This window comes from Zootoca vivipara, chromosome 6 (genome assembly GCF_965207765.1).
Source record: "Zootoca vivipara chromosome 6, rZooViv2.hap1.1, whole genome shotgun sequence".
Lineage (NCBI taxonomy): Eukaryota > Metazoa > Chordata > Lepidosauria > Squamata > Lacertidae > Zootoca > Zootoca vivipara.
Genome location: NC_142589.1, coordinates 51,987,773 through 52,012,933, shown reverse-complemented (window position 1 = coordinate 52,012,933; position 25,161 = coordinate 51,987,773). Strand labels below are relative to the sequence as shown.

At 43.2% G+C, this 25,161-nt stretch overlaps 1 protein-coding gene across 3 annotated transcripts in view; it reads left to right on the top strand.

Moving 5' to 3' along the window:
* Positions 1 to 21,882, top strand: part of RSPRY1 (ring finger and SPRY domain containing 1) — a 36,078-nt gene extending 14,196 nt beyond the window's left edge. For all 3 annotated transcript variants that reach the window (XM_035117527.3, XM_060275892.2, XM_035117528.3), the window contains 13 exons: positions 3,024 to 3,076; positions 5,212 to 5,324; positions 6,382 to 6,508; positions 7,576 to 7,634; positions 9,133 to 9,199; positions 10,195 to 10,326; positions 11,358 to 11,473; positions 12,516 to 12,659; positions 13,695 to 13,806; positions 15,995 to 16,097; positions 17,892 to 18,044; positions 19,018 to 19,122; positions 20,387 to 21,882. In XM_035117527.3, coding sequence (XP_034973418.1) covers positions 3,024 to 3,076; positions 5,212 to 5,324; positions 6,382 to 6,508; positions 7,576 to 7,634; positions 9,133 to 9,199; positions 10,195 to 10,326; positions 11,358 to 11,473; positions 12,516 to 12,659; positions 13,695 to 13,806; positions 15,995 to 16,097; positions 17,892 to 18,044; positions 19,018 to 19,122; positions 20,387 to 20,483 — 1,381 coding nt within the window. In that variant the 3' untranslated portion in view covers positions 20,484 to 21,882. The remainder of the gene's footprint in view (positions 1 to 3,023; positions 3,077 to 5,211; positions 5,325 to 6,381; positions 6,509 to 7,575; positions 7,635 to 9,132; positions 9,200 to 10,194; positions 10,327 to 11,357; positions 11,474 to 12,515; positions 12,660 to 13,694; positions 13,807 to 15,994; positions 16,098 to 17,891; positions 18,045 to 19,017; positions 19,123 to 20,386) is intronic.
* The last annotated feature ends 3,279 nt before the right edge of the window (positions 21,883 to 25,161 follow it).

Genomic DNA, 25,161 nt, shown 5'->3' with positions numbered 1-25,161 from the left:
TTTATGTGAGGAGGGAGAGAGAGATGATCACAGCCTTCCACTGGCAGAGGAGCTACTGCCACATATCATAGCAACAGCACCAACAAAATTGTCCTTAATGCTTCCTTTCCTGATTAAAATCGTCATTATCCGTTGTCAGTTTGAGTTATCTTTGTAGTATCTTAAACCTCAGCAAGGGTGTTGACAGTTTCCTTCCTGCTTTATTATCTGAGCTGCTGTCAAAAATGCTCTTTCATAACTCCTTAAATAATCACTTCATTCTTTGCTACCTGCCAGCTCCAAACGTCTGAGGCCCTTTTTGGCACAGACTGGAGCTTCTGTTTGTCCTAGGCCACAGTCTGAAGGCACTTTGTTGAAGCAAAGGGTCTGGGTCTGATTAGGGTCTGACTTCAAGACTGCCTGGGAATCCTTTGTGAACAGCCTTGCGTTTTGTGGTGGAGAGAAAGACTGGGTATTTATGTAATGCATAAACAGAAGCTTCTGGGCACAATGGAATGCATTTCCACCTCTCTTCTCAAGCATTATAATTTACTTGGATTGAACCTCAGCAGTTCAATGCTTCTTCTCCTATGCCACTTCTTTGAAGTTAATGACGTCTGTTCCCACCCGCCTTGTGCTGAGAACAAAATGAATGACTCTCCCACTTGCACAGAATACAACAGTGTGGGGCAGTGGGATGGGTTCAATTGCTTTCAGGACTATCTTGTTCAACCATTATTGGTTATAAACATTGTATTGTTTTAACTTGGGGGGGTGCTGCTGACCTGAATAAACTAACAGACAGTTTTCTACTAAAAGAGTAGGCTATTTTGGGGGATTTTCTAGCAATCGTAAAAGTTCATTCTGCCTGGATCCTATTTTTCCTTTAAGGGGCTCAAAGTAGCATCCAGGGGTTATCAACTGGCCCAAGGCTACCCAGTGTGCTCAATGGCTGGGCAGGGGTTTGAACCCAGGTCTTTCTAGGCTAAGTCCCAAACTCTGTTTCTACTCCCTTACCTGGGCACTGGAAGGGGCATGTCTACTAACAAGTTACTAGGGAAAGCTACAAGTTACTCAGTAGAATTCTTAGCCAGTGGGAATTCAGTCCTGTGATAGAACATATTGCCAAACACAAATGGTCACATTATAGGTGAAAAATAGTTTTGTGATTCTTCTCCCCGCCCAGCTCAACACACACACACACACACACACACACACACACACACACACACACACACACCAGGATTGGATCACAAGCGTTCTGTTGCTTCCTTCCATGCCCTCTGTCATTCAGCACTCCACAACATCCATTCCCTTTCATGCTATGTGTGTAGCAGCTGGCCTTGAGCCAGAGTGCAAGGTGCTCTGTCTTCTGTTCTGAATGGAGGACTCTGCTCCTCTTCCCTCTTGTTCCTTTAATTGTTTTGCCTTTTATATTTTAGACCTTGGGTGTGGACCTCTGTGTTTTTATACTTTTATAAAAGCACTTGGTATACTTTTAGGAATTGTGGCAATAATGAAAAGATTCTACAGTCATACCTCACGTTACGTCCGCTTCAGGATGCGTCTTTTCAGGATACGGATGGACCAAACCCGGAAGTCCCGGAATGGGTTACTTCTGGGTTCAGCACATGCACAGAAGCGCTAAATCGCTCTTTGCACATGCGCAGAAGTGCCAAATTACGTCACGCGCCTGCACAGACGTGGCGCTTCAGGATGTGGCCTTTTCATGTTGCGAACGGGCCTCCGGAACGGATTCCATTCGCAACCAGAGGTACATTAATGAGAATTTGGATTATTGCAATATCCTCTGAGGCAGTGAGAGTGTGAGTGGATGCTCATCAAAGTTTCACAACAGCTGATTGTACTGGTTGCCAATTTATTTCCAGGCAAAAATCAGTGTGCTGATTATTACCTTTAAATACCTAAATGGTTTGGGCTCAGTCACTTTCCTTACCAACCTGCCTGCTCCATTAGATTTGCTGGGGAGATGGTTGTTCTTCTTCCAAGGGTGGGTGAGATGCAGCTGGCTGGGATGTGGCTTTTTCTTCTTCTATGGATAACGGAATTCCCCATCTTGGGAGGTCCATTTGGCCTCTATACTTCCCACCACATGACCAAGAATGTTGTTCGTTCCAGTAGATGTTTGGCCTGCCAGGTTCTAGTTTTAATGACAAACCCCTTATCAGCTTTCTTGTTTGTTCTAATAGGCAGGGGAGTGCCTTTCGCTGGAAGGCTTCCAACCGTCTCTTAAATTAATGATACAAATGAAGGGTTTTGGCCATTGAACCCTGGGGTATGGTGCTGATTATGGGAATTGTCTAGAGAAGCCCTGTTGTGTGCCATAAGAGTTTTTGTATGCCAAGTCAGGGTCTTTGTTTTCATGTTCACTCTCTATGACTGCACAAAACTGTTGTGTTCCCCACATTGTATAAAGCTCTACTTCTGGTTTTTTGTAGGGCTGATAAACGTCCTTCAGGCACATCTGTACATGTAGATCCCTGGATTTCAGTCCCATGGTTCTGTACTTGATGATGTGACTGTGGCCTAGCAAACATTTTCTGCTACACCAGTATGGGGAAGTAGTGAAGAGAGAAGGTTCAAAGTCCTTATCAGCCACGGTTTGGCTCAGGGTTACCATGACAATCACTGGCTCTCGGCCTAACCTCCCTCACAAGGTTGTCAAGAAGATAAACAGGTGGCCGTGTATGCCCCTCTGAGTTCCTTAGAGGAAGGGTGGCATAAAAAACTTATTCAGTAAACAAATATGATTGTTATTCTTCATTATAGATACTGTATGAGACTATATCCAACCAGGTTCTACTCAGAATAGACTTATCAAATTTCATGGACCTAAGTTAGTCATGTCCAGTCGTTTCATTGGTTCTACTCTGAATAAAATTAACATTGGATAAAAACCGTGAAACTTAGTTGGCTGTTAAACAATCGTGGACCTGCTGCATTGCTCTTCATTGTAAGGTGGTATGAGTGTGCCAACTTTGATAATGATTAACGCAACCTTTTTGTCTTGTGTTTTCTTCCAGTGATCAGGAACCTCCTTATTCAATGATGACTTTGCATGAAATGGCTGAAACAGGTACCTCCCTGCTCTTGTGTGGCACTCCAGTTGCAATCTACTAAGAAACCGTTTAGCTCTGTAAAGAAGCTTAAGAGTCGCACTGCATGTTTATTTCCAAGGGTTGAGGCAATTTTCCAGTGATTACCCAAATAATACTGCTACTTGACAATGAGCTTGGTAAAACTGTAATTAGTTTAATATGTGTACCTGTCTAATCTGGCTAAATTTATGAGGTATGCTGTTGCGAAATCAGCCTGCCAGCTGCCACGAGGCTCAAGCTAACAGGCTTATTTTGGTTTTACAGTGAGCTAGTAAACAGGCCTTGGAGTAACTAGGGGAATAGTTTGCTTTCAAATGAAAATGAAAATGTTAATTAAATACTGAGAAACCTTGCAGGAGAAGGGAGGAGTGTCCCCAAATGTGTGTTGATATCTCTAGACCAGTCTTCACCAACCTAGTGCCCTCCAGATATTTTGGGCTAAAGTTCTTGTCATCCCCATTCAGCATACCAGGTGGGTGAAGTTGGCTCCGGACCACTATACCTTTTAAGCATTCTTGCCTCGAGCAACTATAGATGTCTGCATTCCCCGGTTTTAGAGCTGCTTAAAATACCACACCTGCTCATGCATCTGTGGTTTTAAGGAGCACAATTCCTAAAGATGTAACTGAAGACTTGAGAGTAGCTCTTTAGAACAGCTAGAGGCAGATCAATTTCATGTCTGATGCGGTGGATTTCCATGACACAAACAGTTTATCATCCTTTATTTTCCTCATAAAAAAATTATACCCCTTTAACACTGAAAAGGACTCGAGATACATTTCCCCTCCTTTAAATTCAGTGTCCAAAGTCCAAGACTTTATTACATGTAATTCTTCTAAATTGGTGCTGTACTTAACATGTGGGAAACGAAAAAAAGCATCTAGACCAGGCATCCCCAAACTCCGGCCCTTCAGATGTTTTGGACTACAATTCCCATCTTCCCCAACACTGGTCTTGTTAGCTAGGGATCATGGGAGTTGTAGGCCAAAACATCTGGAGGGCCACAGTTTGGGGATGCCTGATCTAGACAGTAATGTCAATTGTGGCTCTGACGATGCCTTGCTCTGCAATGCAGCCTTTAGGCCTCAGTCATTTTGACTTTCCCCTGCCTTCTTTGGTGAGGTACTTGAAGAAAATGTCACTAACTGATCAATTAAAATGTTCCTCAAGAGCAGAAACTTGTGAGAGTTTCGATTTTCCTGTTTCATTAGCAAGTTATAGATGATCTTCTTTATACATACCATAAATGATAGGAAATACAACAGCCTATACACAAATTCCTCTCTGTGTCCTGCTGTTGGAGAAGGATATGGGAACCAGTTTGGGAAAGGCAGTGTGTTACCTTTGTTGCATTCCATCTCCTGTGTGCCTTTCTTAAACTTAAGCCATAGTTTGAGAAGGAAGGGTGGTGTGTTTCTGATCCTTTGCCTCTTATAAAATAACTCCGGAGCTTGCTTTGCAAGAGATAATGTATTAGACCTCCACCCTACCTCACTAATCATTGCCTATAAAAGCCAGTTCCTATATTCCGTTACAAATCACTGTTCATACCAAGGGATGGAGGTTTTGCAGAGATGGAGGTTTTGCAGAGATGGCGGTTTTGCAGAGATGGATCTGGTTCAGTCATTAGTGGCTCCCATTAACTTAGTGGGACATAGTGGGAGCAAAATCTCACCTTATTTCTATGCTGTAGAAACTCATGGCATTGATTGTGCATAAGCATCATGTTACAAAACGCAGCTGAATTCTTGACTTGACTTCACTGAGAAGTGTTTATGCTCAGTGTTGGTGGTATTATTATTATTATTATTATTATTATTATTATTTATTGTACTTATGAGTCATCACTAGGTATTGCAGTTGAGTAAGAAATATGCTTGTGTGAACTTGTCCTAACATTAATCCTTGGAGCTATGAATATTTGCCCTATCTCCAGGACCTGAGTTTGTCCTGCTATTGCAATCTAGATTAGCAGCTACTTGTTAACTGTGATGTGTTGTTCAGATAAATTGTTAAAATGCTATTGAAATCATACTTGTGATTCATGTATGATTATTGTCTCCATCTATTGTTACCACTCTTAAGACAGTTGCCTCTGTTTTGTGATTGACAGATGAAGGCTGGCTGGAAGTTGTCCAGTCCTTAATTAGAGTTATTCCATTAGAAGATCCCCTGGGACCAGCTGTTATAACTTTGCTTTTGGATGAGTGTCCATTGCCAACGAAAGTAAGTAAAGTAAATGCATGTAGACTTGGTAACCTTATTACAACAGCGTGTACCATCCCCTACTGTCGAACTGATTCTGACCAAACTTTTTAACAATGCACATCTTAAGAAACAATATTACAATGTGTCATTTTCACATCAACAATTTCCTGAACAAAAGTTTCAAAACACAACTGAAAATCATTGGACGGAAAGCTTGCCCTGGTGAGCACACACAGAGACACATGCATATAGTTGTATAAACTCTCTATTGTCCAAACTGAGAATTCATGTATGCTCCACCATTTTGTAAAGATGTTGAATATATAGACTTCGTGCCCATAAATCTTTCTGTATGAACTATGAAATGCATTAGGATATCTATAGCATGACTAGAGAAGTCAGTAAGAATTATTTTTCTCCCTAGTGTGCATTGCTTAGTCAACTTTGTATAAGTGTACCTGTATCACGAGACCAAAAGTTACACTGCAAAACCCAGGCACTTTAAGATTTCTCTTGGGCCCTCTCTCCTTCCAAAAATATGATCCATTGAGTCTCCTCTCATCATATGACTAAAGAAAGAGTTGAAGGAAACAACACGTTGCAGAATGGCTGGTGTGCTTTACTTTGGCCAAGGTTCTTAAATAGCTTATGCTGGATTTATCCCACAGGCTTCAGTGGCACAACTCCAGAGTGAGAGATTTTAGGATTGCAGCTATATATTGTTTTACAGTGAATTACTTTTTAAGAAGGAAGAAGTATTTCCTAACTTCTTAAAAACCTGTGACTACTAATTTAGTGTCTTGATAGTCCTTGCAGTTTTGTGGATGCGAGTTGCTGTTTTTCTAACAGAATCTGTTAAACAAGAGGTTTTGCACATGCAAAAATAGGGAGCCTATGTTTTTTCCAGTGGTTACAATTTTTAATTTCCTGAATCAACAAATAACTTAAATTTTAATTAGAGTATCGTGGAGATAATTGGAGTATCTTATGGTTCTGTCTGGAGCTGAGATAAAGAGAAGGGACTGTGTCTCTCAGTGTTCTACTATTCAGTAGCATTTTAACTTGTCTTGTTTAGGATGCATTGCAGAAGTTAACGGAAATATTAAGTTTAAGTGGAGCTGTTGCTTGCCAGGATGCCTGTCATCCTGCCAAACACCGGAACACAACAGCAGTACTGGGCTGTTTGGCAGAAAAACTTGCAGGTAAGGCGGCTTTTTAATGTTTTTATGTAACTGTGGGGGTTATTAACTTAGGCACCCTGCTTTGTTTTGCTCTAGATTCTCTCCTCCAGTCTCTCTGCTAAGGCCACAGGTGATCTGGTGTAAATACGTTGCGTGTAACTCTCATAATTATCAAGAGTACGCCCTCAATATCCTGGGGCAGTGCTTAGAACATTAACTCCCTGATTGAAATAAACGAGTCTTTAAAATGTTTTGTTCAGCTGCACCCAGGTACCCACAGCTGTGGTCTCCAGATCATCAGTGGTGCCCAGCAGGGTGTCTCCAATGTATTCCTCTACAGTAGGCAACATATTTTTTAAAAAATAATGCTGGCAACTCCAGAAAGCAAAGGATTTCTCTTTGAAAGTAGTGTCAGGCTGTATTGTTTTGCTGGAACGCACACTTACTGTTATAGGGGGGGTGCAATACACCTCCTCCTCCGTTTGCATCCCCCTTACTAGGGGCAATAAATACAAGGGGGGTGTATATACTTTGTGTAGCAGGGTGTGGGAAGTGTCCAGTAGGAACAATACTTGGCTGTCACACCTAGCGAAAATTTGTGGACTCCTGCCTGCATCCAATATACAGCTGACTGCTGGAGGTTAATACTAACAACAAGGGGATGGACATTACCTTCATGGCACCTTGTGAACTTACCTGTGGAGTCTAGCTTTCTGAGATCCTTTTAAGCACAGTCCGATTGCATCTTACCCAAACCCTTGGAATTGCCCCTGTACAAGCACCCCTTGCCTTCTGGAGCCAGCACGCTGAGTAGGCTTTGCCAGCTATGGTTGAAATTGCACAAGTTACATGTGCATAAGATGCCAATGTTTTTTTTAAATACAGTAATATTGCTTTTCCTGCTTAATTTTTTTTAAAGAAAAGCTAAACTAAATATACTTGGTTTCTTTCTTGCACAATGCCTTCTGCCTATAGAGCACAAGATATCAGGGAGGACAGAGTTGTACATTAAACTCTTTGGAAGTGACTTTTTAAAAATGTAATGCAGCAGCTTCCATGCACGTGTTTCATTTTTAGTGTTCTTGCAGGCCCTGCAAGTGTAGGTTTACTCAGCCAAGGGATCTTGGAATACTTGCTGCAGAGCTTGGTGAGTATCACAGTTTAATCCTCCTCTAATGTTGTTCCTCTTTAAATGCTATGTCTCTTGTGTGTGACTATCAGAGGGATCAGGGTCTTGCATTTCATCCTGTTACGTTTTGGGAGGAAACAGCTCCCAACATGGGGTCCAGCCTTCATCATTGCTGCTGCTGCCGCCACCATCCTCCTTTTTCAGTAGTGAGTGTGTGTTGAGGGGATCCATATAAATGGGGAGGGGCATTGCTGAGAGGTAGAGCACATGCCTTGAATGCAGTAGCTCCCCAGGTTTATGGTTAGGTAGACCAATTATCAGAATTCACAAGGCAGCTTCAGAAGTTGTTCATGTGGCGACAGAGTCATGTGCTTACCTGCACATTTTTTTCCTCTGGGCAAGCAATGAAGAGTAATGTTCCTATCCCACCATTTGTGGCTGGTGGTGTGGATTTGCCCCTTTAGGAGCATTTATAAACTTATGGGCAACTTATTTATGTTTTTCAAGAAAAAAAGCAATGTACAGTCATACCTTGGGTTGCGTTAGTATTTTCAACTTAAGAACGCAGCGGACCCGGAAGTGTTTACTTCCGGGTATCACCGCGCATGCTCAGAAGCGTTCTGCGTGCTTTGCGCATGCACAGAAATGCTCCATCGGGGCTTCGCGCATGCTCAAAAGCGCCACTCTGGATGCATACTTTTAGGGGTGCAAACGGCACCCCAGAATGGATCAGGTACATATCCAGAGGTACCAGTGTATAAAAAGTCTTAAATTAAAACCAAAATTGTAAAATCGTTACATTGTTCTTTAGTACAATGGAAATTAATAGAAGAATAGAATTTAGAGGCCTCAATTTTGTCTGGAAAGCTTTGAAAGGTTAAAAGAAAGCTTTTTATAATGTGTTGACGGAAATGATAAGAGGTAGAGTATGTCCTCCCCTGCTAGACTTAATAGGTGGGAAGGAATTTCTTATAAATTTCATCCCCTCTGTGGCCCGGTTCAGATGCCACAGTCCTGTCCTCCAAGCCATGGTTTGGAAGATCAGCAACAGCTCCACTCTCCTCAAGTCTGTCAGACTCATTTCTTGCTGTGCTTTGGCCTCTAGTTATAATTTGTTCAGATTCCTAAATCAAACAGTCCATGATAAGCAGTAGCCTCCAAGCCACAGTTGCCAGATTTGAACATTTCAGCAAACCACAGTTAGAGGAAGCCTGTAAATGAAGGAGGCGGTGTGTGGGAGTCAGTGGCTTGTTTTCCGATCCTCTGAGCTGAGCCGTGGATATTTCCCTAATCCAGAACAGCTTCCTTCTTCCTTCTGCATAGGACTTTGTGTTGGTGCTTGGGTCTCTAAAATAAGCCATGTAATTAGACCATTCATCTTATGACAAGACATGAATGTTTTAGCCTTGAAAGTGCAAAGTTCTTCCCTGTATTTGACAAATCGGCTAAAGTTTGATGTTTTCGGGGGATCAGTTTAAGGGAATACTGTATCCTTTAATTCTCTTGTTTATCTTAGGAGTTCCAGTCCCACCCAACCGTAATGCTTTTTGCACTAATAGCCCTGGAAAAGTTTGCACAAACAAGTAAGTGAGTTAGCTCAAAATCTATGGGAAAAACACAAGATGGCTCCTAGTAGTCTGTGTGGTGGACTCTCCCCCCCCCCCCACACACACACTTTGTTCATAAGCATGCATGTGGCACTGACAAGATGGCTTAGGCTTGCTCCAAGTGCTATGGAGTTCTTTATTGTGAACCTTCAGAGTTCTCCCTCCTCTGCTCTCAGGCTCCACCTGAGATTTGGAGGGTGTTCTTAGTTGCCTGGAAACAGCTGGGCAGTATGTCTGCTGCTGCAGCTTCCTCTAAAGAGAACACCAAATGACTGTGTGGTGTGGCAGGACTGCTTAGTTGTGCCTGTGGTTTTGCATGTCTGCGCATGGTGCTGCCTACAGTCCCAATATCCTGACAAAAGTTGCCTTGTTTTTAATGGAGGAACAGGCCCAAGTGATGCCCAACCAAGGGCGATCAAAACAAGTTTAGCCTTCAAACATAGAGTAGAGGTGGGGAGCCTCAGGCCTGGTGGCCAAATAACAGCCCTCCAAGCCTCTCTATGTAGCCCTTGGGCCTCTCCCCAGACCACACCCCCTTTCTCCAGCCCTGCTTTCCCCCCTCCTTGAGTGCTTTTGCTTGCCTGGGATGCATCTTTGAACTGATAAAGCCTGGGTGGAGAATGGAGAAGGGTGTGAGTGTGTGTAGGATGTTGCCTCCTTGGGCTGAAAAAGTTACCCACCTCTGTCAGATAGCAAGGGTGTGGTGTTAGGAGGGCAGGGAAGAAGAAATGGTGTCTGCAGGGGCCCTCTTGGATGCTTGGAAAAGGTGCTTTGCTTAGCTAATCATCACATGGCCAGTGACGTAAGTTCCACTGACTGCTTAAATGTTGCCTGGTTCCTCTTTGAGAAAGGCAGAAGCGAAACGAATGTTATTGCTTTTGGATACTTAGAAAACGATATGTTTAAGCATGAACAAGCTTTATTTCTGGTGAAGGTTTTTTGACAATCATCACTTTGTGTTACCATTTTAGGTGAAAATAAAATGACCGTTTCTGAAACGTGCATCAGTGACCAGCTAGTCTTGTTAGAGAAATGGACAGATAATCCAGACTACTTAAAACGCCAAGTTGGATTCTGTGCCCAGTGGAGTTTAGACAATCTATGTAAGTAAGAATTTATCTGCGAGATGGGGGCGTCGCTGGTGACATGCTCTGCATTCAAAAATGCAATGTTTTATTTGGTATTTAAGCAAACTTTTACTGGTGTAATGTAGCTTTCAGAATCCGAAAGCGAAAACTTCCTTAATAAAACCAGCTGTGTTATGTGCATGTACTGCTGCTGAATTTGCGTCACTTAACCCAGAGGCAGGATAACTCAAAGGTGGAGGAAATTTGGGAAATGCCTTGGGGTAGCTGCCTAACCCTTTAGGGGGCCTTTGAACACTCAGAGAACTGATTCTGCCTGCACTTCACAGTGTAGCAGTTTTGTACGTTTCAGCCTTGAGGTCAGACAAGTCTGTCAGAGCAATTTTCACAGAGGGAGCTAAGTGAGGTGTACAATTATTATGGGTGTAACTTGTCATGACTTGCTGTGGAGAGTTTATGTCCCCAAGCAAACATCTGCCTTGCATTGTCCTCCTTCCAGCAGGAAGTGCACTGGTGAAAACTTTGTTTGTTGCCCAGACACTTTTTTAATCAGTTTAATTTAGCCATCCCTTTAGAAAAGTAGTGGGAGACTGTGGCCCACTTCACAAGTTGACCTGAATGTGCTGTTATGCAACTCACCTTAAGCGTGTGGGTGGAAGTTGCAGAGGCCACCGGGAGTGATATGGAAGCATCCACAAGACAGCAGTAACCACATTGCTGTGGGTAATATATGAAATAAATCCATGGTGATTATAGGCATCTTTGACAAGTGTAGCAAAAATTCCATTTAATGAATGAAGTATAGCGACAATTTAATTTATTATTTGTATAAATTTAGCTTTATTCTAACTGGTAAAGTATCTAATGTGTTCCCTGATTGGGAACTTCCTTCTCGGTCATATTCCAGACCATTTGATCAAATTGGTTAACTAACACTCTACAGTAAGAGTCGTATCAGGTGAGCAGATACATTTGATTGCCAGGTCCATGTTTTGCCATATTGGGACTTCTACCACAGTTACAACTTCTAAATATGTATCTTTTTACAGTTTTGAAAGAAGGCAGGCAGTTTACATACGAGAAAGTTGACTTGACCAACATAAATGCCATGCTGAATAGTAATGATGTCAGTGAATACCTTAAGATCTCACCACGTGGGTTGGAGGTAAGTTTTGGTGCTTAATTCCATCATATTTTTATGTCCTCTACACTTCCCCAAACAGAAGTTTCAGTAGTACTGTAGCACTATTTGGATTTCATTTCCCTTTGGAAGAGAGGACACTAGAGACTTCACTCTCTTTGAGATAATAATATAAGCCGTAAGTCAATCCAAGCCATTTTTTTATTTATTTTATTAATAAACCCAGCTGAAATAGCAGAAAGAGAGGAGGTTTAGCAAGAGGTTTTAATCAATAATTAATAAGGTTGTGAGATCAAAGGGGATACAGTAAGACTTACAAATCTTTAGAGACCAACTCAAGTTTGTTCTAGGTATAAGCTTTCGTGTGCATGCAAACGAAAGCTTATACCTAGAACAAACTGAGTTGGTCTCCAAGGTGCTACTGAACTATTTTATTTTATTTTATTTTAATTTTATATATTTCCACTGTGTCAGACCAACACGGCTACCTACCTGAACTTACAAATCCTGTTTCAGAATGTAACTATTGGTGATCCTGGTGAACTTATAAAAATGGACTACAAAGCTTGCATTCAGGATCTGGAATATACATATCACAACCCTGTATCACTTGCTGTCAGTTTGGGAAATAATTACTGGTTTGCATTATTTGCAAATATGCAAACAAAGCATAAGGGAGGGCAAGTAGGAGCCCCTCCTGCAAGGCAGCATTGGATTCCCAGAGAGTCATGTGTGTAGCACACGCAAGGCTCCACCTGACTTTGTAGCAGACTCCAGACATAAATTCTCAGCTGTCTGTGTTTGCAGAACAAAATGACAAAACAAAACAAAAGCGAGCCTTTTTCAGACCGCACCTGCAGGGCACTTAGTCTCACATCTTCACCCCTGCAGGTGAGTTACCTATTCAGTGTTAAATGTAGAATCGGTTTCTTCTGAAATATGAGCCTGTTGCCTCAAAATGGAGCTGAGAACTTACAAGGATTTAAATTCCTCCTGCTAGGGCCAGGTAGCTGCTGTCTTTTGGAAGGCAAGCATTTATTTATTTTTCTTTTGGTTTGTTCATTAGGCCCGATGTGATGCGTCGTCTTTTGAAAGCGTTCGATGTACTTTCTGTGTGGATTCTGGAGTTTGGTACTATGAAGTCACAGCCATTACTTCTGGGGTGATGCAGATAGGATGGGCTACCAAAGACAGCAAATTCCTCAATCATGTAAGTGCCACTTTCTGCCATAGGAACCTACTCATTAAGTTGGGTCGGCCTTGGAGTCTCTTTTCTGGGTCCCTGTCACCTTTGGAAGAGACGCAGATGGGAGCCAGATAGAAGGCCTTCACTGGGGCACTAAACTTGTGGAACCAACCTGCTTGGAGATGTTTACTTGGTTCCGACAGTGACATCTTTGCAGAAGCCATGTGAAGATTCTGGTTTTTCTTGCAACTTTTGGTTTAAATGGGCCCTCCAGATGTTTTGGGCTGCAGCTCCCATCAGCCCCAGTCAGCACAGGTTGGCAAAAGTTGCAGTATACAATTACAGGGAGGGTGTTTCACTGAAGTAAAAATGTTGTACAGGGTTAGATGCAAATACCTCGATATAGTGGGGAGAGTTGGCGTTGCTGGAGAAGAAGGGTAGATGAGAGGCCCTCTTCACCTTCCCTAGCTGCACAACTGTACATTTAACTGTATTTTAGTTATCAGTTATTGCACAGCACTTTGATGCCAAAATATGCACTGGTGTTTGGTGCAATGACTGGTGCAGATGGGATTTTCTTAACCTTAAGCAAGAGAGCCAGAATATCCCACCTGTTTGCATGCTCCCTCCTTTTCTCTCCTGCACAAATCCAGCATAAATTCAGTTGTAGCATAGCATTTGCACCAAATTCAGCTTTTGACTAGGTTTTAAAGGTGATTTTGCAATTTCAGAGAGTGTCAGGGAGCTATACACAACAAGGAAGCCATAGCCTGTGGTTCTTTCCCCTTCTGGAATTCACTCAGTGTATGATCTCGGGGTGAGAGAAGCCCTGAGTCTGTACCTGCAAGAGGGCATAAATATGCCCAGTGTAGTCCAACAGTGGACCACATATTCCAATCTGCATTCAGATCTCACCCTTGTTAAGAAAGAACATACAGTATTGATACCCTACATGTGCCCATAGCTATGCAAAATGGTTGAGAAGCTTTAAAAACAAGATTCTGACAAGTATTGTCATGTCTCAAGAAAAATAAATTCTGTATTCTTTCTTCCCTGAAGGAAGGTTACGGTATCGGGGACGATGAGTACTCCTGTGCATATGATGGCTGCCGGCAGCTGATCTGGTATAATGCCAGAAGTAAACCACATTCCCACCCGTGCTGGAAGGAAGGTACTCCACCCATCTTGTTGCAGTTGTTGCTGTTGTCTTCATTTGCTGGGAAATTGTTCTAGCACTCCCCAGAGGGGGAGCAAATGTTCCAGTTTAGTAGCCTAGAGTCCCTTCTACGCTGTCTCCTACCATTGTAGGTCACTGTAAGTGAAGAGTCATTTTCAGCCCGGGTGGCATGTTCCCTTCGCAGCAGCCTTCTGAGGGCCACATGCCATTGGTGGGTGAGGCCAGAAGCAAAAGTGCAGTAGGCTAACTTCTACACACACACTTCTCTCTGTCGTCCATTCGGGCAGGCCATAGTCCAAGGTTCACCAAGGTTCAAGGACACATTCCAGCTAGGCAGAAACACTAGGAGAGCATGGAACAAAGCCAGTGAGGGCCATGGCCTAGGGAAAAGAAGGTATGGCTAGCACATGTGTGTGGCCTGCAAAGAGTCCCAAGAGACATGGAAGAGGGTCACATTTGGGCTTCCAAGGCCCTAGGTTCCTGTCTCCTGTTGATGTCAGATTGGAAAGGCTAGGCTGCACACTTTTTTCAGTCTTCACTACATGCAGGAATGGTTTTGTATTGGGGGGGGGACATTCAACTGTCCAGTTCCCCACCTATTACCTGCATTGGTACAACCTAGGGAAAGGCTTTTATTGTTGGACTCTGCTGAACTAGTTCTAAGTTGGGATCCTTCCATGCCACTGAAGGAGAAACAAGTGTAGCCAGGAAAGGAGCTTGACCAGGCTTCCTCAACCTCGGCCCTCCAGATGTTTTGAGGCTACAATTCCCATCATCCTACTGGTCCTGCTAGCTAGGGATTGTGGGAGTTGTAGGCCAAAAACATCTGGAGGGCCGAGGTTGAGGAAGCCTGATCTTGACTGAAATTGAATTTTTGGACAATGGAGCAGATGGCCCAGGGATCCAAGGGGTCTCTTTCCCAGGTGATTCTTTCAGGACATGTCTGTACATCTGCTTCCTGTGCTTTTAGCCCAGTGCTTCAGCAGTAAACTAGAAGCACAGGAAGCCTTTCCCGGAAAAACCAAATGTCCCCTCTTCCTTCCCTCAGACCCCACCCCAGACACTCTTATTGCTGCTCTCACACTGCCAGTCATGCAAATTGCACATCCAGTATTGAGATCAACATGCTCTCAGGGGTAAAAACTGCAGGGGAGCAGCATGATATGTACATGTTGCTGTCTGCACTGCAAACTCAAGGCACAACTGCATTTTTCAGCGCATATTTGCAACAAGTTTACTTTTGTTTCTGATGTGCATCCAATCCCTGGGGTCAATGTTTTAATGTGCTTCTGTTCTCTTGATCTTCTCTGCATTATGTGGAATCTGCAGCATCAATTCATCCTGCATTTGGGTAAGGAGGAGCACAAAGTTTCCTTCCTCCAGGAGTCAGCCTCAGGAACCTACTTATTTTTTATTTCATAAAATGTTTACACCCCTTGATCATAAAAACAAAACAAAAACTCAAAGTAGTTTACAAAAAGGTTCTTAAAAAACCAATAACAATTCGCAACAATAGTTTAAAACTTACAAAAAGTTCAAATACTGATGTCTGCTTCTTTTCCCTCCAGTGTGAATTCTCCCCTCTGCAACTTTAACCATAGTTTAGAGTTACAGGTATTATAACCCTACTTGGTGCTAACCAGAGTTCCCCTCTTAACCAGGGTTTGAAGAAGGTTTACCAGCCCTGGTTAAGATTGAGCCTGGTTTTTGTTAACCATTGTTATGGATAGTATAGATGAAACTGTAAACCATAGTTAAAGCTGATGAGGGAAGCGACATGGGATTCATGTGAGGGAGAAGCCTCTGTTCCCAAAGTTGGTTTTCAGTTTGCAAAACACAGTGTGCTGAAATCAGTGCTATATCCTCATCAGGCCTTTGAATACTTGCTGCAAGGTTTCAGGGTTGCAAACAGGATTAAAGATAACATAAAGGAGGAGAGGAGGCATTTAAACAGGGGTTGGGTGGCCCTCTGTCAGGGATTCTTTAGCTGTGATTCCTGCATTGCAGGTAGTTGCACTAGATGACTCTCGGGTAACTCTACAGTTATATGAAAAGGGACTGTATATTCACATGCAAAGGTTGTTCCGCACCCACTGTATATACCAAGTCACTATTTTTTGGGGGGGTGCTAGACAGATATCCAACAACCCCATGTTGTTGTTTTTCTTATATATGACTTCAGGTGATACAATAGGATTTTTGCTGGACCTACAAGACAAGAAAATGATCTTTTATTTAAATGGGAACCAGCTTCCTGCTGAGAAGCAAGTCTTTTCTTCTGCTGTGTAAGTATGTGGCCCTTGTGAAAGCAGGGAAAATTAATAGCAAGCTTTTAAGACCCAGATAACAATAAAAATTAAGTCTAAATGGCCTGGGGAACATAAACCACACTTGCAAGATGCCATAAGAACAACAGAATAAGGTTCCAGATGGACCTCTTTGTAGAGAGCATTCCATAACTGAGGTGCCACCATTGAGAAGACTTTCTCTCTGGGAGGCACCTGCCTCACCTAAGATATGGGATACCTGGGGAAGGCCCTCAATAGAACATATAGGTTAGATCAGGCATCCCCAAACTTCGGCCCTCCAGATGTTTTGGACTACAATTCCTATCTTCCCCGACCACTGGTCCTGTTAGCTAGGGATCATGGGAGTTGTAGGCCAAAACATCTGGAGGGCCGCAGTTTGGGGATGCCTGGGTTAGATACATACAGAGACAGGTGGCTCTTCATATATCCTGGTACTAAGCCACAAACAGCTTTAAAGGTCAAAGCCAACATGTTGACTCGGCAACTGGATGCCAGTTTAACTGGTGCAACACCTGTATAATACAATTGTAATGCCATTTTCAGTTAGTTATCTAGCTGTCACTAGAACTTAGCATTTATTTATTGCACTTATATCCCACCTTTCCTCTAAGGAGCTCGTAGTGGCTTACACATGCTTCCCACTCTCCATTTTATCATCACAACAACTCTGAGGTAGGTTAGGCTGAGACAGAGTGACTGACTCAAGGTCGCCCAGTGGGCTTCATGGCTGAGTAGAATATGAACACTGGTCACTCACATCCTAGTCTAGTACTCTAACCACTACACTACTCTGGCTCCAGCATTGTTTCCAAAAAGTCTTCAAAGGCAGCCCTACATGGAGTGGGTTACAGTAGTCTTAAATTGTAGATTGCCAGAGCATGGATCATAGATGCTTTGCTATCTCTGTCCAGGTACAGCAGGCCCCCCAGCCTAAGCTGATAAAAGCCACTCGGTGCCACAGGAGCAAACTCGTGGATCTCAAGCAACCTCCCCAAGCTGTCTAACCCTGTTACTTCAGGGGAGCACAGTCCTGTGTATTACAAGATGAACATTGCTCCCCTGATTTGATATGATTTGACAAAAGACAGTTTGAAACTATACCTCTTCCTTTCCCCCAAGCATTGTAGAACTGCTATAACCTTGGAGAATGCCCACAAACATTTTAACTGCTCAGGAGGAATGCGTTGACAAATCTGCAGCGGTGGGTTGACCATGCTGGAAACTAGAGTAAATCCCAGAAGCTGGATAGTTGAAATAGTAGGGACAGAGTGAGCAGTGTGCTCATAAGCAGAGATGTTATGTGAAGAGGTTTGAGAGGCAGATTATGCAGCGGACCAAGAAGTGGAAATCTGAGTGAGCAAGGAGTGGAATTCAGGCTGGGTATTGGAGGAAGGGGGGGAATAGATGTGCAAGGTCATCTGAAGCTGTATGCTAAGGATCCAAGCAAACCTGGGAAGAGGGAGTATTCTGCAGTCTGCAACCCATCTACTTGGGCTAGCCAGCCCTTCCTATCCCTAACTAGAAAACAAGCCATGACTTGTAGTAAAGACAGCATGGTGTAGTGGTTAGTGTGTTGGACTAGGTCTTTGGAGACAAGGTTTCAATCCCCACTCGGCCATGAAGCTCACTGGGTGACCTTGGACCAATCCATTCTGCACACCTGGATGATTCTACAAGTCATGAGTATTTCTCAGTCTAATAGAAAGTGGCACTGTGTGTCAGATGCTTTGCATGGTGGTGCTCTAATATTATTCTCCCTTGACTTTGCAGGTCTGGCTTCTTCCCTGCAGCTAGTTTCATGTCTTATCAACAGTGTGAGTTCAACTTTGGAGCAAAACCTTTCAAATATCCACCATCAGCTAAATTTAGCACCTTTAATGACTATGCCTTCTTGACAGCAGAAGAGAAAATCATTTTACCAAGGTAATATTTTCTACTTGTCAGTGCATGGAACTGAAGGCCGAGATTACAGTCTTGTTCTTTGTAGGTTTTGACCCATCTGGATATGATAAATTCAGTGGTACTTCGGTTTACGAACTTAACCCGTTCCGGAAGTCCGTTCTTAAACCAAAGCTGTTCTTAAACCGAGGCATGCTTTCCCTAATGAGGCCTCCTGCCGCTGGTGCCCTTCCACTGTTTGGCTTCCATTCGTAGAACGAGGTAAAGTTCGCTAACCAGAACACTACGTCCAGTTTTGTGGAGAAGAACCACTTAACCCCAGGACTGTTTTGTGCATTGATTGTAGAAAATGCAGCTTGAAAATGTAATATGGGACATGCTGGACACCTGTCATTCTGAGAGTTGTGTCTGGGGCAAAATTAGGTGCAGATTATTCCATGCGAATGAATCGTGTAAACAAAAGCCAACTTTCATGGATCAAATTAGTTTTGTGCAATTTATCCAGTTTTTGTGATTCAGATTTTTGAATAACATCTGAAGTTTTGTTGATTGGTTTCTTAGGGGAATGAGAGAAAGGTTAGTTAAGAGGGGGAGCTTTCCATATTCTGCCTAGACCCTCCCCAACTATAAGGGGTAACCACTTCTTCCACTGGTGGTGGCTTTAAACAAGAAGTTTAGATCTTCCAGATGCCCAATTTCATGCTTGGTATCAAATCTCTGTGCTTGTTTGATAAACTTGTGGATATGCAGAGCATTAATTCTGCAGTGGCCTTAGTTAACAGAACTGAATAAATTGTTGATTGAATTTGTTGTTGTTTCCATAGCTGTGCATACTAATTCACAGATATTAAACAGATTCATTGTCGTGTAAGGTGATTATGTCCATAGTCAAATACATGTGATATGAGCATGATCCCTTGAAACTGTTTCTTTGAACTGAATTAGTGATGTATTCAGTAGAAATAGTATTTTTCTCCTGCTGATTTTTCCTCTTCAGACATAGACGACTGGCCTTGCTAAAACAAGTGAGCATTCGAGAGAATTGCTGCACTCTTTGCTGTGATGAAATAGCAGACACAGAACTCAGGCCATGTGGTCACAGGTATGGTGGATAATTATTCCTCTTATTTATCATGGTTTTGTAGTAAGTATCCTCTGTCTTAAGTGCCCTAGTATGATAAACTGTAATTGGTCTTGGGGGGATATTTATTTATTTATTTATTTATTTATTTATTTATTTATTTATTTACTTTGTATACTGCCCTTCATCCAAAGTTTACAGTGTTCACAACATAAAAATTCAAAATGAGAAGACAACGTACACAATAAAACAAAAACAAACCAATAAACACAAACACATTTAAAAGACTATATAGGATATATATTCTAAAAGGTGGATTAAAAATTACTCATAACATCATTATTATTATTATTATTGATTGATTGATTGATTGATTTTCTATTTTGTAAAGCTTTACGATCCAGGTTAGGCCTGGTCTGCATATGCAGTAGGATGAGGTGGTAGAAGGGATTCTGCCAGTTCAGGCTGCAGGTGAGGAATGTAACTTTTGTATGTTCTTCCTCATCAAGAGGGAAAGTCTGCAAAGAACAAAAAGCACAGCAAGGAGATGTTCCAGATCAGCCTGTTTCCTGCTGTACTAGGTTTCTACTTGCAGGGATTTTTATTGCTGCTGCTGCTGTTATACCTGCAGTCTGACGTGGTACTGTCCACTCTTCTTCCTCAAGATTTTACCACCCACCTCATTCCCCACTGCTGCATGTGTACACAAGGCCTAAGTTTTGAAGCAACGAAGAACATGGATCTTATTGCTCAGAATATGTGCACTGTCTCCGTACTATCAACTGTCCACAACAAATTTGGCATTGCCAGACCACGCAAGTTGTGACACACACACCCGCCCATTCAGTGTTCCCGTGGAGAACTACATGACATAAGTTGCATCCATGCTCAGAGTAGTCCCATGAAATAAATAGGCATGACTAGCTTTGGTCCATTATTTTCAGTTGGTCTACCTCAGGCATCCCCTCCAGATGTTTTGGCCTACAACTCCCATGATCCCTAGCTAGCAGGACCAGTGATTGGGGAAGATGGGAATTGTAGTCCAAAACATCTGGAGGGCCAAAGTTTGGGGATGCCTAGTCTACCTGGATGAAAAGCTATTTGGATACAGCTCCATTCCCACAATAAAAATGAATGGACTTGTTTGTTTGTTTGTGGGGGGGAAAGCGCAAAGACATTTCTGTTGTTCCTAATGAAGAGTTCTGTGTAGCTTAAATGTTTGCATACTATTGCCTGGACAAAGGTTGCCCTAGTAACCCATCTTGTGTCGTCATCCTTCTTTTAGTGACTTGTGCATGGAGTGTGCCTTGCAACTAGAGACCTGCCCTTTGTGTCGACAAGAAATACAGACTCGGGTCCGACAGATCGCTCACATTTCATGACACGTGGGGAACTGTATCTTGTGAACTTCCCTCTGATCCATTCCATTCAGTGCTAGAAGGGAAAAAGGCAGCTCTGACCGAGCCACACACAAGCCGAGAGCCCCAACTGTGGCCCACTTTTATGCTGAACAGTAGACGGAAACGTGTTAAGTCACGCTGCTGCCTCAGAGCTGTGGAATGTTCTTTTAGCAGAAACGAAAGTTGGCGGTGAGACATGAGCTACCTGTTGGTTCATCTCTGATCAAGGTGGCTGGAAAGTCTGCCTCTTAAGTTTGTCCCCTGTCCACTCTTCCCATTTTCCTTTCTTCCGCTGCTCCTTCCTCTTGCCCATCACATGTCAACAGTTTTGCACTGGAAACATAAGGCTCATAATCTCCTCTAATGGGGGCATATCTGTCTTCTAAAGCCTTTATTTCAGCAGCCGTCACACATTTAAAAACAACACCAATATTTCTTGGTCAATGTAGCTTCCTGCTGGTCAGAGACCCTCTGTATTTTGGACTGTTGACCTGAAAATGTTCAGACTTGAATTCTACATGAAGAAACTGATTTGTAAAGGAGGTGTTGAGATTCTAGAAGAATCCAATTTTTTTTATAACTCTGTGATTCCAAAGAACATTGATTCTTCCACCACCTTTTTTTAAAAACTGCAGAAAACTGCATTTTCATTCATAGTGTTTCTAGTTCCTTCAATTTCAGTACCTACATTGTTGTAAAAAAAGAAGTGATTTTCAGGAGGGATTCTTGTAACAACAGTGCCAGACTGGAGATAGCTTGTTATTCTGGGTATTTTAAAAGGTACCATTGATTTCTCTCTCTCTCTTTTTAAATTCAGTATTTGTTCTTGCAAGTTCTGTACGTTTTGAAAGTATTGAGCTATAGAACTCAAGATCTGGAAAGAAAATGTGGAGAAACTGTATTAATATTGTTTTGAAAGAAATACATGTTGTTTGAATAGCAAGTCAGTCTAGGTTGACTAAACTACCATTTCATTTACGTAGGCTCTAACAAACCTAGTCTGCGAAGCTCATGCCTATCCACTTGGCAAAACATGTGGGAAGGAGGGACACACTGTGCAACTTCTAGGGTTGCACAAACCAATATCAAAAAGTTCATAGGAGCAATGTGCATATTGTGCCTCTGTGCAAGTGCAGAAAAATCGCTGAAATCAGCTGTGTGAGAATCTCAGCCTTAAAGAAAAGAAAGTAAGTTTCTAATTATGGTTGCAAGGTACCTTTGGAAGGATATGTGAATAATGTCTGTTGAATTCTTAAGATGTCTCGACATTGTTGAATCACATTTCCAGTGGTTCAGGATGGGGCTTCAGTTTCCCGTCTTAATTTATAGACTGCTGAATCCAGCTTTTCTTGATTCATTAAAAAACAAAAAGCAGTTGCAACTATTATTTATTTTATTAAAATCTGCTACCCGCTTTTCTTTATAAAGGAATTCCAAAGCTGGGTACAATACCAATGAAATACAATAAAACCATAAACTGGGATAGCTCAGTTGGTCAAGCATGATACTCTTCTCAGGGCTGTGGGTTCGAGCCCCATGTTGAGCAAAAGATTCCTGCATTGCAGGGAGTCGGACTACTTGATCCTCATGGTCCCTTCCAGCTCTACAATTCTATGCAGTAACATCAGATGAGAGCACATAGACTGTTTAATAATACCTGTTTACAAAGTGTAGCAACACAGATACCCCCAAACCTGGTTGAACAGTAGATCTTCAGTAGTCACTGAAAGCTGACAACTCAGTGCCAGGCAAGTCCACATAGTATTATCCATGGCCCTACCCAGTTTTCAATTAGTAATTTGTACACCTAAATATGTTTCTTTGGAAAAGAACCTTCAGTTGAACTTTCAACTAATAGACTGGGGTCCTTGCAAGTGGTTCTGTCTTCTCAGATGGGTTTTGGTCTTTCATCTTTCTGAACCGAAACCCTTCTCATTAGGTGTCAAAACACTAATGAACCTGCAAGGAATTTTAAAAGCTGTGATAGGAAATGCCAAGTTTTGATAGATATTTTCCTGATGGACCAAGACAGTGAGGAAGCATAATTTCCTGGGCCCTGTGGAAGATTGAGTTCACCTTAGGCAAGAAGTCAGGGTCGGGTCATAGGACCATATTGCCCAGGTGGCTGATACTGTATAGAGTCCCTTCCAGACCAAGAGGACCCTGGCTTTCCCCACTTTTGTTGCTGAAGTTACTGCTACCAGGTGAACTCCCTGCAGTAGATGGAGTGCAGTGGTTTGAAGGGTGAGGCCACAATGGCCTTGAAAACGAGGACAAGTTCAGCTCTGGAACCCAGGCAAGAGATGAGCAGAGCCTCTTGGAGGGAACATGCAACCTGTGAGTGTTTGGCCTGCAAGAAGCCTCCCTGTGCTGCAATAACACTACCCAGAATGATGCCTGCTGCTTGAGTGTGTTGGGGATCTGGGCCCTGGTCTAGCCTGTAGGAATTCAAGAACACTGGGTGTTGAAGACTTTCTATGGCATCTTGTAAATTTGATTGGTGGAGACCCTTTGAGAGGCAAGGATAGTCTGTGTCACCCAGGGGAGAGCCACAGCTTAGTGGTAAGCATCTGCTTTGCATTCAGAGGGTTCCAGGCTCAATCCCTGGCATATCAAGGTAGGGCTGGAAGAGATTTCTGCCTGAAACCTGGGGAGCCGCCACCACTCAGTGTAGACAATATTGAGAGGGACCAATGGTTTGGCCTGGCGTAAGGCAAGTAGCTCCTTACGTACCTTACCCAAGTATCCTCCATGTCTTGGCATGTGCCAGTCGGCATCCAGATCCAGCATTTTCATCTCCATATTAATCCAAGAAAGTACCTCTAGGTGTATGGGGGGGGCTGTCGCCCATGATAGCTCTTCATTGGGCTACCGGCCTGACGGGCTTTGTTTGGACTGATGTCCCTGATTCAAGACCACTCTCCTTAGCCCCTGCCCAAGCCCCGGGTTCTCCCTCTTCCCACATTCCTAGCAGGATGCAAAATGGTGCGCTTGCAGAATCACTGCCTCCCACGTGGTTCCTGAATAGTCGTCCTTGGAAGAGGAGATAAGATGGTTGTACAAAGTTCAGGGCTTTAGAATCTGGTCTCACCTGAAAGGGTGAGGAAGGTGTATGAATCTTCTAGTGGCCTCTCTTTCCCCAGCACCGTGGATCATTCACCACATCTTACAGCCGTGCATCTTCTGCTGGCTTACTGGCCCTTGGGTCCGTAAGCCTGCAAAGTATTCTACTGCTTTGTGTTTGAAGACGTGTTGCTGCCTTTCACTCTCTTTGCCAAGCAAAGATACTGAGGTATGTCTAGGCAGCTCCTTAGGTGGGTGACAATTGCCTGCTGTACCAGACAAGCCATACCTCCCACCCAGGGGTTTATTAGGTTGGCTGCAGTCAAAGGTTGCAGGCCCGGAGGGAGGTGCACAAAAATTAGAGCTCTCCACTCTGGCTAGGAGCTTCCCTGCTCCCCGGGCTGCTACTCCACTCCTCTGGGCAGCCAGGCAAGGTGCAGAGGCTCCTCTGGGTGCCTTGGAGAAGTAATTCAGGTGCTGGTGTGGGCCATCACAGCAGCCCTGTGGGACCCCCTCCTCAATCACCCTGTGATATTATTAGAAAAAAAGCAAACTTTTTTGAGTTTCTTGTCCATTGTATTGCTGGCTTCAGAGGCACTGATACAGCTCCTTGCCACTTGCCCTGGCTATGGTCTTAGTGCCTAAACAGCCCCCCATTCCAAGAAGAGTAGAGTTGGGCAGTGCCCCTTGAACAATGGGTGTGTAGGGGGGGCTGCTGGGCTGAGGGTGGGTCAGAAAATCTTCCTTCTGTGTGATCTTTCTTAAATCAACTTGTTAACTCATTTTGAGATATTTCCACCTGTTCTTAAGGATACCTTTTCACAGGGGAATGGAGGGGAGTGGCAAAGTTTTATCTTGCAATTCAAGTAAGCACTAAAGTCAGGATGCTGTCATATTAGCAAATCTACCAGAGATCAACAGCAATCTAACAGTTAGTGTTAAAAGCAAGCCTTCCTCTCTGACCCTACCATAAAAATCACATTATTTTGTGTTATGCTTGTGTAACAAGCACATTATTGTGGGTCCTCAGTTTATGACTACTACCGTAAGTCAACAATGTCAGCTGACACGTTTATTATGATTCTGTCCTAGCTTGGCATGTGGCTTCTGACAGATGGGTGGATGGGTGTGAATGTTTTGCAAACAGGCAGGAAAGCCCTTCAATGTAAGAGAGGTGGTGTCATCCCATTTCACTGGAGAGCATGAAAGCAAACAAGAAGCTAGTCAGGATGACCCTCTTAAAACAGATTATCTCAAGAAAGATAAACACACACGCCCACAATGTGAAAGCTGCTTTCAGGAGGGGTGCTATACTACACAATTGCCCATGTTTGGTCAACCACAAAACTCACTGGGTGGCCACTGCCTCTCAGTCTAACCTACCGCACAGGGTTGCTGGGAATTAAATGTCGTGGCATAAAAAGGTGGGAGGTAAATGCAATAAACAAAAGAAAAATCCATTGGTTTTCCCACTGACAGCAGGATGCTGGGCAAGTGGAGTCTTTAGCCTGCTCCGGCAGTCAGGCCCTCCTTTGTGAAGAAGACACTCTTCAGATACAGGAACCGAGCTCAGCGACTTTTAAACTCGGCACGTAGT